The sequence below is a fragment of the Mugil cephalus genome, chromosome 4, assembly GCF_022458985.1.
Source record: "Mugil cephalus isolate CIBA_MC_2020 chromosome 4, CIBA_Mcephalus_1.1, whole genome shotgun sequence".
In the NCBI taxonomy this organism is placed as follows: domain Eukaryota; kingdom Metazoa; phylum Chordata; class Actinopteri; order Mugiliformes; family Mugilidae; genus Mugil; species Mugil cephalus.
Genome location: NC_061773.1, coordinates 1,077,566 through 1,102,274, shown reverse-complemented (window position 1 = coordinate 1,102,274; position 24,709 = coordinate 1,077,566). Strand labels below are relative to the sequence as shown.

The 24,709-nt window shown below is 40.6% G+C and overlaps 2 protein-coding genes across 5 annotated transcripts; both read right to left on the bottom strand.

Annotated features, from left to right (window-relative positions):
* Positions 1–1,733: 1,733 nt before the first annotated feature.
* On the bottom strand, positions 1,734–10,644 carry c1galt1b (core 1 synthase, glycoprotein-N-acetylgalactosamine 3-beta-galactosyltransferase, 1b). Its single transcript, XM_047582420.1, has 3 exons — positions 10,257–10,644; positions 4,417–5,081; positions 1,734–4,130 (listed from the first exon to the last, which is right to left on the bottom strand). The coding sequence occupies exons 1-3, from the start codon at positions 10,480–10,482 to the stop codon at positions 3,834–3,836; spliced, it is 1,188 nt and encodes a 395-aa protein (XP_047438376.1). The 5' UTR covers positions 10,483–10,644; the 3' UTR covers positions 1,734–3,833.
* Positions 10,645–12,209: 1,565 nt separating this feature from the next.
* Positions 12,210–24,355, bottom strand: os9 (OS9 endoplasmic reticulum lectin). Of its 4 annotated transcripts, XM_047582418.1 has the most exons (16): positions 24,351–24,355; positions 23,463–23,625; positions 22,856–23,038; positions 22,419–22,482; positions 22,272–22,348; positions 21,607–21,705; positions 18,019–18,220; positions 17,665–17,811; positions 16,489–16,604; positions 16,099–16,153; positions 15,874–15,956; positions 15,601–15,792; positions 14,970–15,171; positions 14,373–14,540; positions 13,897–14,006; positions 12,210–13,324 (listed from the first exon to the last, which is right to left on the bottom strand). In XM_047582418.1, the coding sequence occupies exons 2-16, from the start codon at positions 23,613–23,615 to the stop codon at positions 13,187–13,189; spliced, it is 1,989 nt and encodes a 662-aa protein (XP_047438374.1). In that variant the 5' UTR covers positions 23,616–23,625; positions 24,351–24,355; the 3' UTR covers positions 12,210–13,186. The 4 variants fall into 4 exon arrangements, with proteins under 4 accessions (XP_047438374.1, XP_047438372.1, XP_047438373.1 ...); XM_047582416.1 differs by lacking the exon at positions 24,351–24,355 and having other exon boundaries at positions 23,463–23,671; XM_047582417.1 differs by lacking the exon at positions 24,351–24,355 and having other exon boundaries at positions 15,874–15,953; positions 23,463–23,671.
* Between the last annotated feature and the right edge of the window lie 354 nt (positions 24,356–24,709).

Below are 24,709 nucleotides of genomic sequence, written 5' to 3'. Positions count from 1 at the left end.
CCCTCATTCCTGTTTCAGAGCAATGGAGAGGATGCCAAACTGCTGCACTTTCACCTCACTGGCTGTGTTGCTCTTCCTTATCTTATTTCCTGTGAAGTCCTGGTGTACAGAGGAGACCTATGTATCACTGACGGAGGTATGACTAAGGCCTGGTCTTTCAAGTTACTGCAGTAAACATTTTGCAAAGAGAGGAAGATGAAATGCACAACAGTTAACAGGCTGCTTACGTTTCAGGCCAAACCAGATCTGTGTGTTATTCAAGACACAGGGCGGAAGAGATTTGACGACATCGATTATAACAGCTTTGTGAGTCTGATGGGACGGAGAAGTGCTGCTCCACCAAACGGTGAGTTGACTTAGTCAGCGATTGCTGTTACTAGCTGAGAATGAACCATCTCACCTGTTACTCTTTGCTGCAGGCCAAAGAAACACCCCAGTCTCCAGACAAAGTAAGAACTCCATGGTTAATCGCAACGGGATGCAGCAGTTTTCGGCACTGACCTCAGTGCTCTGTGACATAATTTCTTTTCTTTGTCTTGTGCAGGACACATTGATCACATCCTCGCTGATCTGTTGGGGCTGCATCACTGATTTACGCTGCAGGGCATACAATACTCCCACTACATCCTGGTGTATTTGTAGGAAAATTCTGTTATATTTTATCAATACCAGAATTAAAAACTCTATCACAGCTTTTAAGTTTCTCTTCAACTTATCTTTATACACTGCCTGGCCAAAATAAAAAGTCACCACCGAAAAACACACTATAATATTTGGTTAGACTGCCTTTAGCTTTGATTCTAGCAGGATTCACTGTCGCATTGTTTCAATAAACGTCTGCAGTGTCACAAGATTCATTTCCATCCAGAGCTGCTGGATTTCACCAAGATGTTGTATTGATGATAGGAGAGTCTGACCACTGTGCAAAGCCTGGAGCCTAACCCAGCTGCTGAATGATGATTAATGTAATGTTCCATGTTTTAATGAGTAGAATATTAGTGATGACTAACCCTCAGTCATGTAGTGATATATGAGCAGGACATGACTGACTGAGTAAACATAGCTCACATTTTCTAAACCTTTGGCTGAAAAGTAAAAATGTGGTTATAAAATAACAACTGAAATGTTTTACTCATGTTTAGTCCAGTTTTAACAACTGTTCTTTTTTGTTTCTGTTCAACAACAAACTGACATTTCTGGGTGTAAAGAGAAAGTTTTGTACCAACTTTCTACCCCAAATCTACATAATTACTTTTTCCGATTGTGACAACAAATGACTGACCAGTGAACTAGATCTTATTTCATGTGGCAAGTACATACTTTGATGGCCACACACACACACACACACACACACACACACACACACACACACACACACACACACACACACACACACACACACACACACACACACACACACACACACACACACACACACACACACACACACACCTTTTTGTTTTCAAAGTGCGCTGTTATTTATAAAACCACTACAAACCTGCCAAACTGGAGTCACTGACTCGTGAATGCATTTTTTTTTCTTCCTTCTTCCTCCTGGCTCGTCCGTTAACAGAATGTGTAAGGGCGATTTTTGTTTATTTGGTTCTAAATCCTTTCACCAGAACTTTTTTGTTGTTGTTTACTCACAGGCCATCATGTAACCGCAGACATCTGAAAGTCATTACCATGCATGAACACGTACTCTCATGTAAACAAATGAAAAACAGAAGATGTACAATAAAATATGTATTTATTCATATTGATTACAGTACCATTCACTAAAAAAGATGCTGCACACTGACTGTGTGCTCACACACCAACATAAACTCACTCACACACCAAAACTGCACCAACTCAATTCAGAACTCAATACCAACGAAAATACAATTAAAATATAAATACAGCACTATAAACCTTTTCCCTTTCTGTTTTAATATTGAGAAGATTGTCAAGGACTGGATGTGCTGTGTCACTCCAAATCAAAATCCAGATTTGGCTGTTACCAACGAGCCGGCAAATAAACTTTATGTCAGAGAAAAGAAACCACCAACCAAACATGCTGACTTGATTAAAACTGACTGGACTATTTCATTTTGAATAAAAATAAAAAAAAACAAAAAAACATGCTCCATGCCCATGCACACAAGAAAAGTGCAAACGTATTTAACCTTGAAGAAAATAAAATGTGGAAGTGGTTAAAAAGGAAAAACAGCAATTGTATCAGTAAAAAGTGCATTTAGTTTTCACACAGAAAGCCAAATTCATTTTAGTCAGCACTTATTCCTTCGTGTGGTCAACATTGTAACACCAGTGTCTGTCTGTATCACAACTGTTAGGAATGCTTAGGAATGCCTGTTAGGAATACTGGCGACAGAAAAACAAAGTCTGGTTGGCCCACAATTTAAAAAAATAACACTACTTTGTTTAAAAGTGTATAAAAGGTCAGAAACATCACAATGGAAGGATTCAATGAATTATACTCCATCTGAAATGCATTGGGAGCATCGCTCTCATCGGGGTAATGCCACAGTGCAAAGTCGGCTCATACAATCTCAATTTACAAGGCACAAGCTAATGAGTCCAGTGGGGAAGATGTAGGCAAATTGTAAAGTGTGTGTTCAGTGCTAGTTCAAGGAAGCACAAATAGACGGCTAGATGAGGGCATTTTGGGTTTTACTTCTACAGATGGAAATACAGACTATGTGTAACTAAAGGAAAAAAAAAAGAAATACTTGCTGCCAAGAAAACAAGAGAACGGCAACAACCACACCACTGGCTGTTATCAGAATGGCTCCATCTTTGGCTGAGTTGTAGACATGTAGTCATTCAGACATTTTGTTTAAAGCATCACAGTTACTCACTACATTTCTGTTAGACACTGAGGAGTGAGCAGTGCCTCATAACCTGGCACCTGACGCCATTTTCCACTGAGGTCCCACCTAAGGCTGAAAGTGTAATATTTATTAGGCCAAATGACAGATCATTTTCTAAACTGCTATCTGAGGGACAACACACCACTATGTTGATGCGACTACTCTTCTGTGGAGATTTGCTTCTTTTCTTTGTCAGGTATTTGAAGACATCATACTAGGACTTAGGAAAACATAGTGCTCATTTTCCTTTAAAAAAAAGAAAGAAAGAAAGAAAGAAAGAATGAAAGAAAGAAAAAAAGATTAGCTGCTCAACAAAATCCACATGGTTAAATGAGTAAGAGATATCATTTTTAGTTAGAGCTCTAGATCTTTGATAAAAACTTCAATAGTGACTATTTGAGACAAATGTAAAATTTTCTTCACATAAAATAAATCCTCACATAGCTAAATTCAAATAAAATGTGACTTGTAATAATGTCGGCTTAGCATGCCGTGGAACCAGAAAAACGTTTAACCACTTGTTTTTATAGCTGAATCAGCTCAAGACACAAATCATTTTACAGGCACGCAGAGTGAATTAAGACTTGACTTCAGAAAATCAAGAAATGGATGGAAGATCAAGTTTTGGTGAAACTGTAGCAACTTAAGAAAAGGGACTAAATAACAGCAAAAACCTTTCAATCAACTGGAAATGTATTAGCTTTGGGTAGTTTTCAAATTAGTAAAGGTCACCCAAAAGGTGTTACCACTCAGTTGATCAATAAACCAGCTCTGAAGTTAAAGATCAGTACTGCAGTGACGGTTCACATCCCAAGCAGCCCTTCATCTCAGGAATCCTCAGCCAATGCACTTTTTTGTGAAGAAACTGAATAGTAGAGTGGACTGCTTTCCTACCTTTGTAGTAGTATGAGCCAAGAACGACTAAGCAAATGGTCAAAACACTTATTTCCCACCCTCTGCCTAATTATCAGGGCCTTTTCCAGCCACAGGCGCTGGATCTTCATCCTGTCCCTGGTCAATCTTGGATGGTTTATCCACCTGACCTTTCTCTTTCTCCTGAGAAGCCCCCTCTTTTTGTCCTTCTGCAGCATCCAAGATACTTGACCGTTCAATAGTATAGCCTCGTGGGGTAGGGGGCTGGTAACGATACCTGTATCCAAAGGCACGCAGGTGATAAGTATAGTATTCCATCACATACATGGTTGCAGCATCTACATAATGGAAGGACACTGAAACATCTGAGCAGCAGTTGGGACCCTGAGAAAAAGAAAAAAAAAAAGTACACAGTTATCACCAGATATTAAGGCATCAGATGTCTTACATGCACAAAATAAATCTCTGTAATGGTATCTGTGTAATGGTAGTACAATGAGGAATTACTTTGTAACAAATGTAATAACATATCAATCTGCTTAAACAGTTCTTGTTCCTAAGCTCTCCATGCTATTGAGGCTCTAGCAGTATAGACACAGACTTTTGAAATATGAACAGTGCCAAGACAGTGCTTCATACCAATTCTATCATATATCAAGAGTGTACTTGCCTCTGAGATGGGGTAGTAACAGTAGCTCCAATACCAGAAGCTCTTGGGGAACTTGGTAGTGAGGTGCTGCTCAGGAACAAAAGGATGAAATGTCTCCCTATGCTTAGTGTCTCTGGAGTCTCCTGCCAGCACCCCAACTTTCTCCATGCACTGACCCATTGCAAGGTCCTCTACTGAGGTAGTGTGAGTGCAGACTTTGTTCTTAAAACCCTCAACAAATCTCCGCAGAGCCTCTTTGCTCAGTACATAGCCCGCACCACCACTCATGTAGCCCTGCTTGGTGTAAGGCTTGAATCTTCGGCCAAAGTAAATTGGATCATTGGGCGTGTAGTTTGCGAGGACCCACCGAAGGTTGTCTACTATTACGTAGGTGTCATCATCTGCCTTGAGGAACCAATCTGCTTCATTGGCATAATGCTCATAGGCATAATGGAAGGCCCGGATTGTCTTCCAGTAAAGCTGATCGCGACCTTCCTTTGTACCTAATCCCACAGTGGGGAAGTCAGGGTTGTCCACAGAACTCATGAAGACCACAATATTGCAGTGACGACTCCATGTGTACTTGACGTGTCGAGCCTTTGTCTCCAGGTTGTTGGGTCCAGTCATCACCCAGCAAAGAATACGCACCTTCTTGTACAGTTCATCGGCCATGTGGCTATCTTCACCTGGTAAGAAGAGATAAACATTAAAATTGTACACTGTAATATCTATTTAAAACTTTTAGAAGAACCCAAGAATAAAAATGGTTATGAAGTGTGATATAAAAGACAACGAAACAAGATATATCATTTAAATTATCCATTGTTGGCAAATATTACGAGTACACTGTTCGGATAGTGTTAAAAGTTCACACAAGATTCTTTCAATAAAGATAAATAGAGAATAAAGAGTGGGGATGTTAGGGTTACACAGAAAGTTATTGATACAATAATTTCGAAATTTTCAACAGTATCTGTTTGACGCTGATAGACCATGTAAAACTGGAGATATGGTCGTTTTAATTTGATAGTACATTCACATAACAACATTTATCCAGATTTGTGAAATTTGTGTCTTTCTCTAGATATATTGGTATTTTTTTTCATTTTACAGAATGGGGAAAAAGTGGTCGAATTAGGTGACAACTACTCTACGTAATGAGTATACCAGAGAGGTCTAATGTGGATCTAAGTTTTAGGGAAGAACAAAGTCGCCAAACCGGAAGTCAACCACATCAGTTAGCTGCAGGAACTAGTGGTGAGAAGAGTGTAATGTTATATACAGTATTGAAGTTTATGTCTACATAAGATCAGGGGTTAGGGTGTAAATGTTTAGTCATTTGTTTCCCTCTTTATCTGCACATAGATGAGTAAATTAATTTATTTGGATTTATTTTAGGTTATATTGAATGTTTTGTTTATTTAAATAGATTACATTTTGCCTATTGTAGAATTACTTTTAACCTTTTCTTTTGTAAACAATTCACAGTGTTGTAGGAAGACAATTGGATTTTGCCCACATTTTCTTACTATTGCATCATGTGCATATGAACAACAGCTATTCTGTGTTGCTGTGCTAAGTATTAATGTGGTCAATAGTCTTTGAAAATATCACTAAATCTGTCATTTATTCATTCTAATATTCATCACTGATCATGTCTCATCTCTATTCCTCTGTGTCCTAAATTCCTATCATATGTTTTACATTGTTCAGGAGCTTAACTAGACCAAGCAGCTTTTTGGTTTCCACTAAGTACTGTATAGAATAGCAGGACTGGGAGGAATGTGTTGGTTTAAGTTTATTAGACAAGTACATATACATGAGTATACATAGGCAGTGTACAAGCATTGTCACAAGAAGGTTTGTTCTCATTCACAGGCTTCATCGTCTTTCCATCAGCACCTGCTGAGACAGTCTCAGCTCAAAATGCCCAGGCTGATTTTTTTTTTTTTTTTTGTACCAGTCCAGCTAGGCCTCTTTAGCGCCGCCCTAGTGGCTCCCTGAAGCTTTTTCAAAAATGTTTGAAAATGGAAAAAGATGGGGGAGAGAAATATATTTTTTGTTTTAATATGGTTTCTGTAGGAAAACAAACATGACACAAACATTATTAACGTTTTTCAATGCTGTAAAAATGTGTAGAATAAATATTAAATTTCAACATTTCTGTCAACGAAGATTTACGTCATAGCCTGCGACACACGTTTCTATCAGTAAGGCGGGATGCCAGGCAGGTGACTGTTGTAAACAAACCGGCGGCTGTGGGATGGGCCATTGATCCCAAAGGGAAAAAGAGAAAAATAACTGAGGAGAACAGAGGATTCAACGTTTCTTGGACCGAATCATTTGCATTCATTGCTAATGCGGAAGGATTGCCTGAATGTTTGCTCTGTAGCCTAGCTGCTAGGCTAATTGCTATCCAAGGTGCTAGCAGCCAGCTAACACAGTGGCCTTCTTCCTGGTTTGCTGCTACTTGTCCTGCCTCACCACTACATGCTCATCTCATCTCATTCTGGACTATTTTACTGCAATGATGAGTAAATATTGTAGAATAATCCCACACTAGTAGTAAAGCGGGTTTGCAAGGCCCCATGTTAGCACTGCCTGCTGATGAGGAAATCCAGGGACAAAAAAAAGGAAAAGAAAAGAAAAAAAAAACTAAATGTTATCAAGGTGAAATGAAGAAATGGGGACATAGTTATTTATATTTAAACTGCTATGTCTGTAATGTCAATAGCAGCACAAGTGGCTACTGTCTAGTCTGTGCGCAACATTTGTTTTTCTCAGTCATAAAGCTAAAACTGGGAACCAATATACTGCCTATCTTCACTCTAGACGATGTAAATCAGAGGACTAGCTTTGAAAGTTTCAAAAATGAAACGGGGCGTGTGGTTTCTAGTTCTAGGAACTGTTTTACTGTAATGAGTTTGAAGCTAGCTCATGAGCTACTCCAGGACTTCCTGTAAAAATAACATGACAACATTATGATGACGCCATTGAGATTGAAATTCTTACTGACATGACTTACACTTAATGTAGTAAAAAGTCTGTTAGCTGTCGAGTTACAGACTAAAAAGAAACTGTCTAGGTTTCCTCACTTTTTACACACATTTAAGAAACTGGCAAACTTGAAAAACAGGGTCCTCGTCAGCATTACAGGCCTTAACGGACAATTAGACAATGCATAAACCACAGAAATGTCAAACCTGCAAGGGCAGTGGCTGTTTTTGGTCTCTTTGAAGGGTGTCTTTCAAAGTTACCGAGTGCCTAAAGTGTTTTAACCCATTTAAGCTATAGGAGATTATGAAAGCACTTGTAAACAGAGGAATTAAATTCACAATGAGCACCACCTCCACATGCAGTACTTTATGCCGTGTCCCATTTACAGTGTTGGTTAGAAGAAAGCAGCAACCTCCGGGTCAGAGTGAGGAAGCCCATGTCGAAGTGCAAAACACTGCAGTTCATTGAGTGGCCGCTTGAGGCTGGCATACATTACTGGGTTTTGGCCAGAGAGTTTTGTGTTTGAGGTGGACCAGTTTCTGTCTAAGGGTGACGGGTTTGAAATAAACTGGAATGCTGCGTTTTCTGAAAATTCTCTTCAGTTTCTCCAATACACCAGCCACGCAGACAATGTTCCTCCTCTTGCTGTACTCTTTCCTGTCCTTTTTGGGATACCCTCTTGAGCCTTTAGCAAAGGCCCGGTTGGGTATCCCTACATCTTGAGGGTTTGTATGTTTCCCCTTCTTCTCCTTTCCATCCTGTCTTATGGATACAGTCTGGCCTGGAGGGTTCTGATGACTCCTAGTTTGTGTTCCAGGGGGTGGTGGGTCTTCTTCAATGTGCACTAGACAGTCCAAAAAAGCAGCCCTGCTGATGTCCTCCTGGGTGAACTTGATGTTGTTGAAACTGATGTGTCATGTGAAGGATTCCCCCTTCTCTGTCTTGTCGTGGGTAAGGGTGAAACCTACACAGTCTTTCCTGTACTACATGTGTTGCTTCTCTGGTTGGAATGCAGGTGAACAGCGAGAATGCAGGACACGATGGTTTCTTCCGGACCCAGTGTGATGTCCTTAACTATGTTCACAAAATCCCTGGAGTTTTCAATGTAGTTAGGGGTGATGCCTACCAAAGAAGTCAGGATGGATGCCAAATGCTTAGCGATGTCGTAGGTGACCAAGTGTATGCTTTGATTATGACTACGATGACCTGGACGACTGAGAGCCTTCACAGACACACAAAATGTGAACACACACCTATAGCCACTGCCTGAAAAACAGGCCAAGCTGGTTTCACCCAACTTGGCAGAAGCTATACTTCTAATTTAGGATATGCAAGTGTAAAAATAAGAATTATTTCATTATCCACTATAATAATTATGGATGTATATGTATATTGGTTGATGTTTTGTATTAAATACAGCTAATATAGGTGATTTAGGTTGACTTGAAGGGGCAGAACATGACTGGATGATGATTTGGTGCTTGTGGGAGACAATAGGGGTGACTGTGTCTCAGTAAGTAGAGCAGTTAACGGTTCGATCCCTGGAATGTGCCACATGCTGACATGTGCTTGAGTAAAACACTGAACCTCTGTGACTGCAAAGCGCTTTGAGTACCAAAAGGTGCAAAAGCACTATATAAAAGCAAGAGCATTTACCATTACAAATAGACAATAGTCTGAATTACTGAGCTTGCAAATGCTAACTAAGACGAATGTTAACATGAGAAAAGCTGACTGCAGACGTCTCAATACTAATGTACTGTAACAGAATAATCTCCCGGTCAAAATCTGCTTCCCAAAAGTTACATGGTGCCTCCGCAACCCAGTTAAGGTAAAAATAAATAAATAAATAAAAATCTATTCTACAAAACTAGTGATGCGGTTAAGTCGTTTTCGTCCAGTCAGAGCCTCTGTTGTCGAGGTGAGACTTTTCACCCTGACTCCTGAACATCATTCAATGCGGGTAGACGCACAATGTTGATTGCGGTAACATGATGAAAAGCAGCTTTTTGATAGGATGTTTGAATTGTTCTCGAATACAAATAATTTCAAAACTTTTTGATCGAAGCATTTGATTTTGAAGTGTGAAGAAAACACATCTGACTTGGTGACAAGATGCTACTAGTGAAGATTCAGATTCAGAAAACTTTTAGTTTTTATCATTATTATTATTATTATTTTCACCTATTTATCCCCTGAAACAACTTAATCGAACACCCAGTGTGGACAAAAACAATTCCAGACTACAGGTGACAAAAATATCTTATAAGTACTATAAACATCAGTTAAGTCATATAACTTGTGACAAAACTTCTGACAGAACTTATAAACACATACTAACATATACCTTCTGTTAGTGTTAGTGTGTCTGACCTATATCAAATGATGCCAACAAAACATTTGCTTTATCTGTACATTATGAAATATCTGACTCCTGAGAATGACAGATAGCTTCAAGACGTTGTTGCATGCTACACAGGCATACACGGAAGGAAACTCAAAGGTTAATGTTTATCGCCTACTTCTCTATGATATGGTTTGTAGTGTAACTTTTGGCCGTTGAGTAGTGAAGCCTAGAAAAAGTGCAGGCATGTGTATTTCATTAAATCCTGTCAAAAAAAGTAAGCCTCCAATTCTTTGGGAAAGAGTTGCGCGCTTCCGAGTATCAGTCCACAGTTGAATACTGTGTCCCAGAGCCACAGATGTGTGTGATATGATTGTGTAGGCAGTGGTTAAATATAAAGACTTCCTCATGATGAGGTTGCTGTGCATTTGTCCTACAATACATACTGGTTAAGTGTAGCAATGTGGGGAGACAGTCTGTCCTCACATCTTTTAGACATATTTCTTCGAGGGGGACGTACCTATATGATGGGGGTGCTTCAGATTGAACAGAGCAGACCTTTCCTTCTTCCACATCTCCTTCTCTTCGTCGTGCTGCTGCAGGTGGCCATGAGGCTTGAACTGGCTGCTGACCTGGAGAGACGACGAAGTCCTCTCAAACCACACCTGCCGCAGAAACACGTACAGAGAGAGGGTCCCCACCACAAACCCCGCAAAAAAAGAGAATCTGGATCCGATGGCCTTCATGCTGCCGTCTCGCTGGCTAGGTTCAACTGAAGCGGAGGCCGAGTGAGACGAAGAAAGTCGACACGGACATACGCTGCGAGGACCGTCTCCTCCTTCTTCTGCTCCACTGGCAGTGCCGTTGAAGTGCTGTGGCAAGCGTGACAACTGCGAAGTGTCACTCCCCGTTTTAGGTGCGGTTTACTCCTTAGCGGTACCACGGACAACATAGCAGCCGTGCCACGCCACCACGGCTATATCATGGCAAAGATAAACACCACCGCTGAGCAGCGAAAGAAAACAGAACCAGTTCTGGGGGTCACGACTCGCGCTCGGCTCGGCTCGGCTAGCCTAGCCGTGCTAGCACGTCGCTACACACCGTGGAAAAAGAAGCTTGATAGTCAACTATAATCCCCAGGAGGATTTATAATTAAAGCCATGAGCACTTATTCATTCGCTCTCGCCCCACTAGTCGGGGTGGGAAGCGACCACAGTCTATCTGCTCGGTTGTTTGGTCCACGCACTGCTATAGCCTTAACTTCGGTGTCAAGTTAGCGGTTCCGTCGAGGTTATATGTCGAAAATAAACGAGTTAACCGACCGACCGTGGCAAACAACACGACTGTTCTGTTCTCTCCATGGAGCTTATAGGTTAATGAAACGAACCCGTGGATTAAAGACAAAAACAGATGCGCGACCTTTCACCGTGGACTGCAGGGAAAGTCTGACTAACTGGTCTGTCTGCTGACATCCGTCCAGAAAAAGCAGGCTTTCCGGTAAATAACAGTCAAAATATGGGGAGGTCTAGCTCACGGAAGGAAACAGACAGAAACACAATTGGAGCAATTGTTAACTGCTACGTTAACAATTGCTTGAATTGTTAAATTGTGAGTTTTCTTAAGAAAACTTGTTTCGGATTGAGTAAGCCGGTTTGTGGTGTTGGTATGCGCAAAAACATATTGTTACATTTATTACGAGTAAAGTTTTCTGGAGTCATTATGATTTCACCAACTCCCCTCATTTGAAATAACAGATGTACACGTGCATCTCTGTTGTGGGCAAAACAGCTGGACACGATGGCTTATTTGCTTCTGAACAAAGCAATACTTGGAATAACCGTTTTCAATCCATCCATCTAAAACCCCTTATCTGTGATTTTCAAAAGAGATATGAAAACTATTACTTTGTTTCATGCAGCACTGTTTTGTTTCCCCTTTCGTCTTTGTGAAACAGGCGGAGATACTTGAAGCATTGACTTCACTAGAAGTACAGTCTCCACCAGATCAAATTTGCTTTGGCCTTATCATGCTGGTCAATTTTGTAAAGTGGAATATGGGTGCAGGAGACAACACAAATATAAAATGGGTGTCCAAAGGACACCTGCCAAAATTTTAAAAGTTGTTTTTTCTGGCTTCACTGCCCCTGGATATTGACTATAATTATCAACAGGCTCAGGTTTCTCAGGTTATAAATTTGGAGCTAGTTCAGAGGCAATTTTAAGATCACAGACATCCTTGAAAAGCTTAAAGCTACTCTAAAGTCCTTGAGTTGACAAATTCAGTAGGCTAAGTAAATAACACACCCATTGCACATGAAGTCTGTCCCTGCTTAAGCCTGTTTGATATTGAGCCTGGGTGGACTTTAGCACTCCTGGGAACAATGCCTCTAATGTTCATCTGATAAAAAGCTGTGTGTACTTATGACTAAGCCCCAATGACCATAATAAGGTTCATACACAAGACTACACAGTTGGAAACTTTACACACGTTTACTCTGGTAAGTCTTTCCCCACTTACATCTGTGCTAATATACAACACATCATAAAAAAAACACATCACACAATAATTATGTACATGTTGGGTTGAGTAGCGACAATTATTCACAAACTATACAGATTCAGCCCTTAAAGTACATGTCTTCATGAATTTGGTATCTGATTGACACTGTCCCTTTGCTAAATTAAGGTGAATTAAAAAAAAAAGAAGAACACAATCAAAAGATTTATAACACTCTTAAGTGTTTTACTTTCCTTTCACAGAAAACTAATCGAGTGAAAACATCTTTTTTATGAAACAACTGAGTTTAAACCTTGTGTTAAATATCAGGCCTCACAGCGTGTGTACAAACCTTTTGTGTAATTTCTATGTTTATTTATGATGTATACACTGAACAAAGCGTGTTTGACAGTTGCAAAGTCAAACAGGAAGTGGAATGTGGATTTTCACTTTGTACTCAACTGTGTGTTGTACTTTTGAGTAGAGCAATCACTCAGCTCCCCTGTTGAGATACACAAAATACCACAGCTGAGGAATCTACACACAAGGGCGTCTTTTGCCAGTGGCAACAAGCAAATAATAATTTAACTGCAAACAAAAAATGTGCTGCCTACAGCTCTGGATGTAAATGCATATGACAAAACTGAAAAAATATCTCCATAACATAAATGTGTGTCACTCAACTATGCCATCTGTCAAAAAGGGGAAAAACTTCCTTCAGCTGTTTGAGCACAGCCAAGATGTTGCATTTCTTCGAACAACACATTGATGGTGGCTGTTGAAGACACATTATTGCCTATTTAAGAGACATGGACACATTTCCTGCTTGTGCAACCCGCTGTGTAGATATTATCGGACAGGTTTAACAACAATAAGTGACTCTTTTGTTGCTTCCCTGCAGATCTCTACAAGAGTTCATGTCACAAACGGAGCGCTGAATGTTGGCCAGTGAGATCATACGTCCATATCATCAGAATCAGAGGTGCTGGACGACTTGGAATCCTCCTGGGACTCTCCCCACACAAACCTATAGTTGTTTTCCAACTCCTGCTGCCTCTTTTGCTCTTTGTAAATCTCTTCAGTGCCTCCAGTCTGGGGGACGAAAGTTTAAAAAATAAAATGTTACTGAGATTATGAAATAAAAAAACAAACAAAAAACCATATGAGGGCTGCAGGTCTACCTGGAGGAGTCATTAAAAGGAAACTTTATCTGTGACCTATCACAAAAGCCAATATCTACTACTATGATTTCCCTAGTGGTCTAACTGTACGTCTCCACAAGGAGGGTGGTTTTGTTTGCTTTCACACCCTGTTTAGACCTTGCAGTAATATCCATTATCGGCCGTCCAATCGTAAGTGGCCATCTTTAAGTCATCTGCACATTTCCACATGCATCGGCAGGATCTCAGCACAATGTGGAACGGATTAGGGTTGCACAGGATGGATGTTAAAATAGGATTAGATATGCCTTATTCACCCCACAATGAGGAAATTCTCATAGTTGACACCAGCAGAGACATTCAGCAATTACACAGACTATGTGGGTGTACCATGTATGTCTGACTTCGACTGCTGTTGTAGACTGTTAAGACACATTGTAGGCATGCATGCATGCAAAAAAACAAACAAAAAACAATAAAAGTGCTTATGACCGCTGAAATTACCAGGAGATTTATGAGCAGCTCTCTGAAGGACTTTGTATCTTCTTCAGTCAGCCACTGATCACCCGCCTCCTCTGCATTCTTCCGCGTCAAAATCTTCACCTCAATTTTACCTAAAAAAGGAATGCAAGAGGGGGTGGGGGGCTTTCCAGTCAAATCTGTGTACACGCCATTGGCTCAAGAGTATTAATTAGAATGAAGAATGGTGTAAATGCAACAGTGGATGGAAAAGAATGAACACACATGGTTGACACACTTTTCATTTTCTTTTCTTATTAAGACAAGTTTCAGCTAACTGTTCCTGATATTGTGACTTTTGATTTGACATGAAGTGAACTGCCTTTTGCGAATCTAAATCTTTAATAGACTACCTGACAGGTGTATGCTATTTGATAAAATGAGATACAACACTGTATGCTCAAGATAACAGATGAAAAAGAGAAAGGGCCAAGAATGTTTCGGGCACGCCTCCTTCATACCTTCGGCCTTCAGTCCTGCCTTCTCTAGCTGTTCCTTAACCACGTCCTTTATGTGCTGCCACTGGGGATCTCCTTCGCCCATCTCCTGAACTTTGACCTCCCCATCAGGGCTGCTGCCCGTCTTATACTTAGTAATTTTGATCTTAACATGGTCATCAGCCGCTTGGTCTGGGGTGACGAGACAAAAGAGGGACAAACAACACAGTTCACCTCAAAACCCATCAGCAGGGTCACAGGATGGAGGTGGCAAGAGCCAGAAATGTGTAATCCAAAACACTGCTTAATAAACATTACATTTGTGCACCATTACATCTTCAATTATTGGGTTTGATTTGAATAATTACATTTTTGATTAATGAAAATTAAGTCACCCACATTTAGATCAGTAGTTACAGAGGAAAGACCACCAACTGACCAAAGGAATTCTGATCACACAAATTCTCTGAGAATTTTGCATCAAACTCCATGTGTGTGCCTCTTCTGAGATGGAAGATGTAAACATCTACTGCACATATGGATGAAATGTGAAGATGACTGAGCTGAACGCAGACCATGTGGATAAATACGTGGTGCATTAAGGCCAGGCTACATGGTTACCTGGCTGCTTTGGAGCCAGGCTGGGGCTGCCCCTGGTTGGGTCGCTGCCTCTTTGGACCCCTGATGCTTGTTGCTCCGGATCTTGAGTGTCTTTCTCCTCCAGATGATCGAGCAGCTTATCCAGTGTTGTCTCCAGTGTCTGTGTTGCATGAGTGCGATCAAACTCCCCTTTCAAACCTTCTGTCTCCAATTCCTGCTGAGCCTACAACACAGAGAGAAGCCAGTCACCTCAGAGCAAAACATTTAACTACCTCATCTCATATTTTCTTTTCATCCCTTTTTGCACTATTCAACTCATGGTTTCACCAGCCACTTTATGTATATTGTCATGTACCATGTTATTTTTTTTCTTTTCTTTTTAGTTAGTTTTCTCAACATTTGCACATTTTAGGTTTAAATTTTTTTCACTCTCACATCTGTGGTCAAGATAGAACTTTAAGAGCACGTCTTTGGAGGTGGGAACTGGAGAACCAGAGAACATGCAAACTCCATCCAGAAAGGCTCAAACCTGGACCTTCTCACTGGGGGGCATCAGTGCTAACCACCACTCCACTGTGCTGCCCCCTAATAACATTTTAATATTTAAAAAATTACATATTTTAAAATTACATAATGTCTGAAAGTTTGAAACCTCATTTATGATGTTGTCAAACTCCTTCTGCATTTCCTCCTTTATCTCTTCTATCTTATCAGAAGGCACAGAGAGGTCAGACATCTCATCTTCAAACTCCTCCAGCAGCTGTTCATCTTCATCTTTCTCCTCCTCGTTGGCCGTTACCGGCGGAGATTTCTCTTCTGTATTTTCCCCTTGGTTTTGTGCTTTCTAAAAGGAAAAAAGCTGAGTTGGCACACTGCATAGAAAAAGAAATGCACCTGAAATGGTGTAATCGTGGCAAATACTCACTTTTCTGTTGCTCTCCTTGAGGTGTTGGACAAATTTCATCAAGTCTGCTGGGTCAGTGATGATTTTAAAGTTGAATTTTTCTACTAATACAAAGTAAAGACATGCAGAATGAACAGTCAGAGAGGACTTAATTCAGCTGAATGATTTGTTACTGAATAAGCTGTGCTGTAAAACAGAAACCAGAATTATAATAAGCGGTTTTCCTCATGTGTTACAGACCCATACCTTCGATGCCATCATCTATGACTTCATTGTCAGAGTTATGCACTCCATCTGCTGCCTGCAAACAAAGAACATCAGGTTTAAACAGTGATAGGGAAAGTGTCCTCTCGTGGTCAGTTTGGTTGTGACTGAGAAGAAAATGACATATGAAAGAAAAAACAAATCAAGGAATGTAGAGTAACTACAAACAAAGAACTTTACAAGATCTAGCAATAATCTAACTGGAAATGGATATTTCTGAACATATATATCTACTTCTGAACACTGTGCTTCTCTGAGGAAGTCTGCCAAATAATTCAATCACTGAGATCTCAGCCTTTCATTTACTGTCAGTATGGATTACAATGTGGTATTATTCATTTGAGAAATTGTACCCGTTTTTATTTACTATACCTGATTATCTGTCTGAGAAGATGTTGTTTTTGAATTCCCTGGCTTTGTTACTCCCTCCCAGAATTCAGAATCTTCTGCTCCTTCCGACCCTACATCTTCCAATACATCAACAGCACCTGTTCAAAAACGGAAACCAACTCATGTCACAAAATAAAAGCCTTGACAAATGTATACGTTGTATGAAGGATATATTATTATTATTATTATTAGTAGTAGTAGTTGTAGTAGTAGTAGTTTATTAAATTGGGACAATGCACATTAATCAACATTGAAGCATTAGTCATCAGTGGAAATGTGCCAGTCTTAGCACAGATGCTAATTTTCAGCTGTAGTCCCAAGGCAGCTACACAACACAGACAAAGAAGACTTCAAAACAACATTCATGCAAAAGACAATTACAGAACCCGACACGGACAGACAATGTCGACACAGACAGACAGTATCAGAACAGACATGGTCCAAGGATCCAGAGAGCATACATCAGATTAAGAAAACTTTTAGGCTATCGGAGTACATGTCTGGTTAGTTAGCTAGTTAGTTAACCAGTGTTTGAGATTTTTGGTAAATGGTCTTCCTCTTATATAGCGCTTTTCTACCTACTCAAAGGTACTCAAGGCGCTTTTACAGTCAGAGACACATCCACCCATTCACTCACACAAGCACACACACATTCACACACCAATGCCAGTTGCACTGGGAGCAGTGTCTTGCTCGAGGACGCTTCGGCATATGGCACACTTGGGGGATCGAGCCGCTAGCCCTTCGGTCCATGGACAACCCGCTCTACCTACTGAGCCATAGCCGCCCCTGGCTTTTCTTGAAAAGTAAGTAGTTGTCGCTGTTCCGGATGTGTGGTGGTAAGTTGTTGGAGCTATGTGTACCTCTTGCAGATAAAAGTGTTCGGGAAAATTTTGTTTTACACCTCGGTACATTACAGTCATCTCTAGTTAGAGCTCTTGTTCTTCGTCCTTCAATGTTTTTTCTCTGGATGAATTCATTCAGAGGTGGGGGGGGCAAGAGCATTTAAAACTTTAAAGATGAGACAGGTATCAATAAAGATTTGGTAGCTATCAAGATCAAGAATATTATACCTTTTTAGGATATTACAGTAATAAATGTGAAGACCAAAAATAGTATATTTAAAGGTTTGTTATGGATAATTTACTGAAAATGCACCTTCTTTTTGGTCTTGTTCATTGCTGGGTGCAGGTGAAGTCTCAGCTGTCACTTCCACTGCTCCATCTGCCTCTTCATTACCAGCTAACATCTCATCAAGGCTCCTCAGCTCCTCAGAGATCTGCTCTACTTTACGCTTAGTGTCCGCTGTGAACAGGCAGAGGAAGATTGGAAGAGGAAGTATGAGAGAGCAAAAGAAAGATGTTATACATTTTTTATAGTTGTAAAATTAAACAATGGAGTCAAACTGAATGTATTTTATGTACACCAGACACCTGATTTCAAATGCACATCTAACATCTACAAAAAACTCCTTTATACTGTAACTTTCTTTCTTTATTTTTTTCCACTCACAGACTTGAGCCTTGACGTAATCCATGTACTGTTGGGCACTTAACGCTGGCTGGCACACGATACCCTGTGGCTTCGCAGTGGACGGTGGCCGCAGGAATGGATGCTGGCAGGTGCGACTGGTGTGAATGGTCAGCACATACCGACACGACTGAGGCTCATCAACTCGGGCAATGTAGTCACCCGAGCCTTCTTCACACAAAAACTAAACAGTGAAGAAATAGTGGAATAAAACCTTTAAGCTACATGCAAACAGGTAGGTATAGTATCCGTTTGGTCGCACATTGAAAATGCAGCGTTATTATTCATTTTGTGAACATGAAAAAAGAATCTGTGCAAAAGTTTGGGCACTTGGTTAAGTTTGATACAAACATATTTGATTTATTTGAAACTCACTCATCCCTTCAGATCAGTTCAGTGAGATACTGCAAACATTGTATTCTAGCACATTATCAAACACACAGATTTTTGTTTCTTGTTGTTTCTGTTCTTCAGTTTGTAGTCGTTTTTCCTTTGTATTAACTCTGAAGCCTGTGCTTATGCGTGTGTGTCCAAGTTAGGGGAAAGTGGAGGCCACTTCAAAAGCTTAATTTTGCCGTTTCATTTTGACATCCTGAATTATGAATTATGAATGCATTTAGGTTTTATGGAATCTATTTCTGCCTCAAATCAAAACAGCATTTTCCAGCATTTGTTGGAGATGAGAATTCTTTCACCAGAGTACATACAAGGTCCGTGCATGTTTTGGTCATTGGATTTTCAGTTCAGAAGAGGATATTAAAAAATTAAAAATGAGTGGTTACTTGATTTTCATTTTAAAATTCAAAAATTCAAATTCAAAGTAATTTTCGTTACCAGTGTCAAGAGGGATGACCAAACATTTAAAAATTGGTTGATTTTCATTTTCTGTTTCTAAAAACAAAAAATAAAATCGTTAGAAGACAGAAACATAAAAAACGCCTGTCTTTTCATTTTGTGTGACCAGAAGTTGCCGTTTTCAAAGAAAGAGCAAGTATAACTATAGACGGGTTTCTTGTGTACAAACAATACTAGGTGCACGGGCAACCAGGGGGCAAACGCTGGTATCAATGTAGATGTAGATGCCGTATTGTTTGTAAGTTCTCCCTGACAAAATTGCAATAAAGTGTCGATTGAAAAATCGCTTTGTCTTTCATTGCATCACAAACCAGAAAAACACTTGCTGAAATGTCCATGAATTTATATAATTATGTACTTTGCAGTCATGTGCAAAACTTAAAATGTTATGACACAAGTTCAGGGTTTTGCGCTTTGAGTGCAGGTGTCCTACCCAGCCAGAGACGGGGAGTAAAGGCAAAACCTTATGATACCTGGGTGTATGTGCACAGGGATCTAGGGAACATTATCCATGATAATCCTTACATCTATACATTTCGTCCTTCACTCAGCAATTACACGGAAGATCTTCAGGCACTCAAAAACATTTGTCCAGACGCTGGTTTCTTCACATCCATCCTGTGGCCTGGAGCCACAATCATCTTCTTGTCTTTGCAAAAGGATGAGATCCCCTCGGATATTAAACCGTTTCCATCCAATTTTTGCGGATTTGTGCAGTTTACAGCACAACAAATCCTTGTCATTTTCTTTCTCCGCTGATAAACAAATAAGAAATGTCCCGCTTTCTGTCCCCTGGCTGCGCGCGCATATGTGCGATGACGTTGCACAGAAACCCGTCTATACGTACTCTTACTGAGAAAACGGCAACGTCTAGTCGCACAAAATGAAAAAAAACAGGCGTTTTTTTGTTTCTGTCTTCTAACGATTTTATTTTTTGTTTTTAGAAACAGAAAATGAAAATCAACCGATTTTTTAAAGGTTTGGTCATCCCTCTTGACACTAAAAATGCTTTGAATTTAAATTTTTTATTTTTTTTATTTTAAAATGAAAATCAAATATCGTTTTTAATATCCTTTTCTCAACGGAAAATCCAATGACCAAAACATACATGGACCACACAGGAATCTTGAAGTTAATTTCAACACCTTTTTAAGGCATCTACATATTTTTTAATACCTCACCGCCACTTTGAATTTTAACTATTTACATCAGTGACACAGTTTTAGTTTACGATAAAGACTATAGACCACTATCATAAACAGAATTCAAACAGGCTGGGAGAATAAACTGAGGGCAACGTTTGAACACATGTTTAGTGTAAACACTTGTATAACACTTGCATAAACTCTAAACTAGTTTACCAGCAGCTGTGCCAACTAGAGCCACCCTGATGTCAGTAAAGATGAGGAGACAGTCTTAGTGTTAGTCTTAGCCAAGTTCTTAGCTGTGTAACGTTAACACAAGGTTGTGGTGGCACAATGCTACTGGCACAGAAGCTAGCTATGGATAGCTGCGGCTCAGGGTGGTAACAGTGGCCTTGTGGCTAGCGCCATGACATAGGTTGTGTTCGTAATATGCACTGAGAGTGCCAGGGTGCACTCGGGTCTTTCGAAACGTTGTTTGTGCCTCTGAATTTCCGTCTCTGTACGTCCTGCTGCTCTCAGAGACAATTTACGAACGCATCCATAGTAGTCCAGTTTTTATGTTACCGGTTCATCTTTGTTTTTAGTAAACAAATAAATTCACACACTTTTTCAATGTTTTACATACTTTCTAAGAGTCCTGATTTTCCCAAAATTGAATGATCAACTTTTAGTACTTTTCAAGACCCCACAGATATCCCGCTCACATACACTGCTAGACCCTAACGCCATATTCAGATCCACATGCAGATGCTTAGTTTGTTACCATAAGTTCTGTAATCAGCTGACAATTCACATGACAATCTAGATCGACACACAGACAGATAGAGACAAATAGATAGATAGAGACTTGTGTTACAAGTCTCCACTCATCTTCTACTATCGCTTATCCTCACTGGGGTTGCTGGAGCCTATCCCAGCTGTCAGCGGGTGAGAGGCAGAGTACACCCTGGATAGTTCGCCAGCCTATCACAGAGACAAACAACCATTTGCACTCACACTCGCACCTAGGGTCAATTTAGAATCACCACTTAACCTAACTAGCATGTCTTTGGCGGTGGGAGGAAACCAGAGTACCTGGAGAAAACACATGTAGACACAGGGAAAACATGCAAACTCTACACACAAAAGCCTAGAACCTTCTTGCTGTGAGACAACAGTAATAACCAGGACACCACTGTGTCACCCAACTTTAACTTATACACTTATTTTATAAAGAAAGGCTATGGTATGACTCTTATACAGCGCTTTTCTACCTACTCAAAGGTACTCAAAGCGCTTTTACAGTCAGAGACACATCAACCCATTCGCTAACACAAGAACACACACATTCACACCCTAACAGTGTCTTGCTCAAGGACACTTGGGTATATGGACTCGGGGGATCGAACCGCTAACCCTTCGGTTCATGGACAACCCGCTCTACCTACTGAGTCCCCAGCATGTCTTAGAGTTGTAGGGGTTGTGTTTATGCTTGATTGTGTTTTATGTCTTTGTAAGGTGTGCCCAAATTTCCACATGCAGTGTTACAGGTAAATTCCCAAAAATGCTCTCCATAATTCAAATGCCTCACCCGAACTTCAGTCTCTCTGGGATTTCCATTTAGGTCACACTTGGAGCCATTTACATAGGTCTGACTGTGGTATCGCTTCAGTCTGTGCTGTTTGGAAGCCTGGGAGAGAGCGAAACAAACGGATAATAGATTTTAACTGACTTCTGTACACCTGGGCAATACTGCTTGATCATGTATGTGAGCTAATCAATCACCAGACATATACAAATCTGTCAATATTAACCAGTACAATCCAACAAGATCGGTGAATGCAGGCTCCACAATCATCATACAGGTGGAACTCAGTGTCCAACTGTAGTATTGAACTAGATTTGTTTAGTGAGGCCTATTTGTGGCATCCAAGACGACAGATAGCTGTGCAAATATAAATCATTAACTGCAGCTCAGCAAATAAAAGTGTGGAAAAAGTTTCCAGTAATGCCAGTTTAGTTTTATGAGAATAGCTAACTGAAAAACATTTAGGAGAACAGTGCGAACATTTAAATTTTTCCGTCCCACATAGTGAATTAGACTGGGATGCATTCAGTTACACGTGTTTAGCTCAACCTATACTACACGATCATCCATTTCAACTGTTTGTCTTAGAGTAAGTAAAGTAATTTGAGTAAAGTACACTAGAAGTGTGAGATTTAAAAACTGCAACCGCATCATGGAGGGAAATTCACCTTTGCCGTTTCATTGCTCCAATCAAATTCAGACTCATAATAGCCGAGGAAGAGAACGTCCCCTTTGATTTCCGTATCTGAGGAGAGAAAAAACTGTCAGAAATAGTATGCATAGAATGGAAAATAAAAGCATAGATCAGCCCTCACCTTCAAGGTGGTACTGTCTGATGTGCTGACCATGACAGAACTCATATGTCCACCAGTCCTTTGTCTGCACGAAACAGATAACAAACTTTTACATAAACATTTACGTACGTATTTATGTGCTTTTGTTTTCTTTCATATGAAGTGGCTTCCTATTTTAATGGATATCAATTTCAATTTTAGGCTGTGCAGGCCATCTTATTTTTCTTTTGAATGCTTTTGTTCTGAATCTGTAACCAACACAGATAATTCATCTTATGCAGACCTACAACTACTCAATCACTCCACAGTGATTGTTAAGTCACATACACATCAACAAAAAGACAGATTTAAGTTATTTGCTACTGGTTTATGAGTTTATGTTGGGGTTGCAAACAGTAGACATTGGCTGTCCATGTGTTTATTTAATGAAAGCTGCTGTGAGTGATGCAAGGGCCAACCTTCACTAGACATGGAGCATTGTGCATTGGTCTGAGAAGGTCTGGGATATCTGGTCCAGTGTATCCTTGGGAGTCGGGCTCAGAGGCAGGGTCCTGATGAAAGCGGACAGCCTGGGCTGGGAGTCGACACTCATAGAGCTGCTTGTATTTACTAGATACCATCATCACCTCCTCTGTTTTGGTCTACGAGAAGAAGACTATTATGAAAAGTACACTGAAAACGGGACTGTGCCATATGTTAGCACCAAATGAGTGTGGATAGTTGACTTCTTGGTTCGCTCATGCACTTATGATCGGCTGTTTACAGTTTAAATCAAAGTTTCATAAATGTGGAACATGAAGCTGTGTCGACAGCTGTCAAAACATGCTGCGTATATGTCTTAGAAACAACTAGAACATTAACGTGAATTCAATCTATATATATGTATATGTGTGTGTGTGTGTGTGTGTGTGTGTGTGTGTGTGTGTGTGTGTGTGTGTGTGTATAAGCTTTGAATCTAGCTGACAGAAAAGTTACCTTTACTTGACAGTAATGAAAACATTTAACGGTAGCCTGCATTCGAGCTAACAAGGCTACCCGGTAGCCTCTGCTAAGACCCTCACTCACCTGCCCCATGATGACGGGATCAGGGAGAATTTGAATGCCATACTTCATCTCATTGAGCTCTTCTAAATTCAAGAACGCTGGGACGCAGAGGGGACACGTTAAAAACAAAACGTACAACCTCTTTAAACACCGCACCAAGGAAGCAGCCATCATCGACTCTCTCCTCATAGCCCCATTCGTCCGACAGCAACAAAACACGGGACGTCTGCCATGGTGGCAGTCGATTGGTCAATGTCAGACGTGCTGTTCGCTCATTGGCTACGTTCCTGCGTCTCTCAATGAGCGTTCACGTTCTGGGTTGTGTTGATTTGACGCACCCGCATAGAGAGACTGGGCGGCGTCTGTGTAATAAATAACGCACATGTTCAGTGTCAGCGTTTGTCCCTCCATAAAATAAACTCACTCCTTGGGGCAGAAACCCATAAATAAGGTGCGTCACAAGTTAGGAGCATAAACGATATATACTATGGACAAACCAATCGTGACGTCACCAATTGGATCCTGAACCTCGAAAATGAAGCCCGAAGTGGGCGGAGCCCGTCATCGCCATGTTGGTTTACTCCACCCACACGCGGATACTCCAAATATGGACGTAGGGGGTCGTGTCGGACGTTGAGACCCACCCCCCAACCCTCCGCTACCAGTTAGCTCAGGCCACCGCCGGTCACTCGAAGCGAGAACGCCCTTAATTATGCAGAATTTTAAACCTTAATAAAAAAATAAATAAACCAATAAATAAATAAACCTCGGGGGCTGAGCGATGAAGCCCATGCGGAAGTGCAAAAAATTGCAGTTCATCGAGTGGCCGTTTGAGGCTGGGTGCAAAAGGGAGCAAATCCGCACACACCCCCATGTTTAAAAGCCCAAAACAGCCTGGTTCAAAAAAACTGTTTTGGTCTCAGTGGTTTATTTCACTATTTATGACAACTGTACTGGGGTGATTTTTTTCTAACTCGTTCGTTTAATTTTTATTAAGGTTTAAGTCTGCATAATTAAGGGCGTTCCCGCTCTGTAGCCTGAGCTAACTGGTAGCGGAGGGTTTGGGTGGTGGGTCTCAACGTCCGACACGAATACCCGCGTGTGGGTGGAGTAAAGCTTATTCAGCATGGCGACGGCGGCCTCCGCCCACTTCGGGCTTCACTTTTGAGGTTCAGAATCCAATGGGTGACGTCACGATTGGTTTGTTCATAGTATATTCAGTCAATGGCTAGAAAACAATGCACCACCCGTACCGTTATCATGAATAG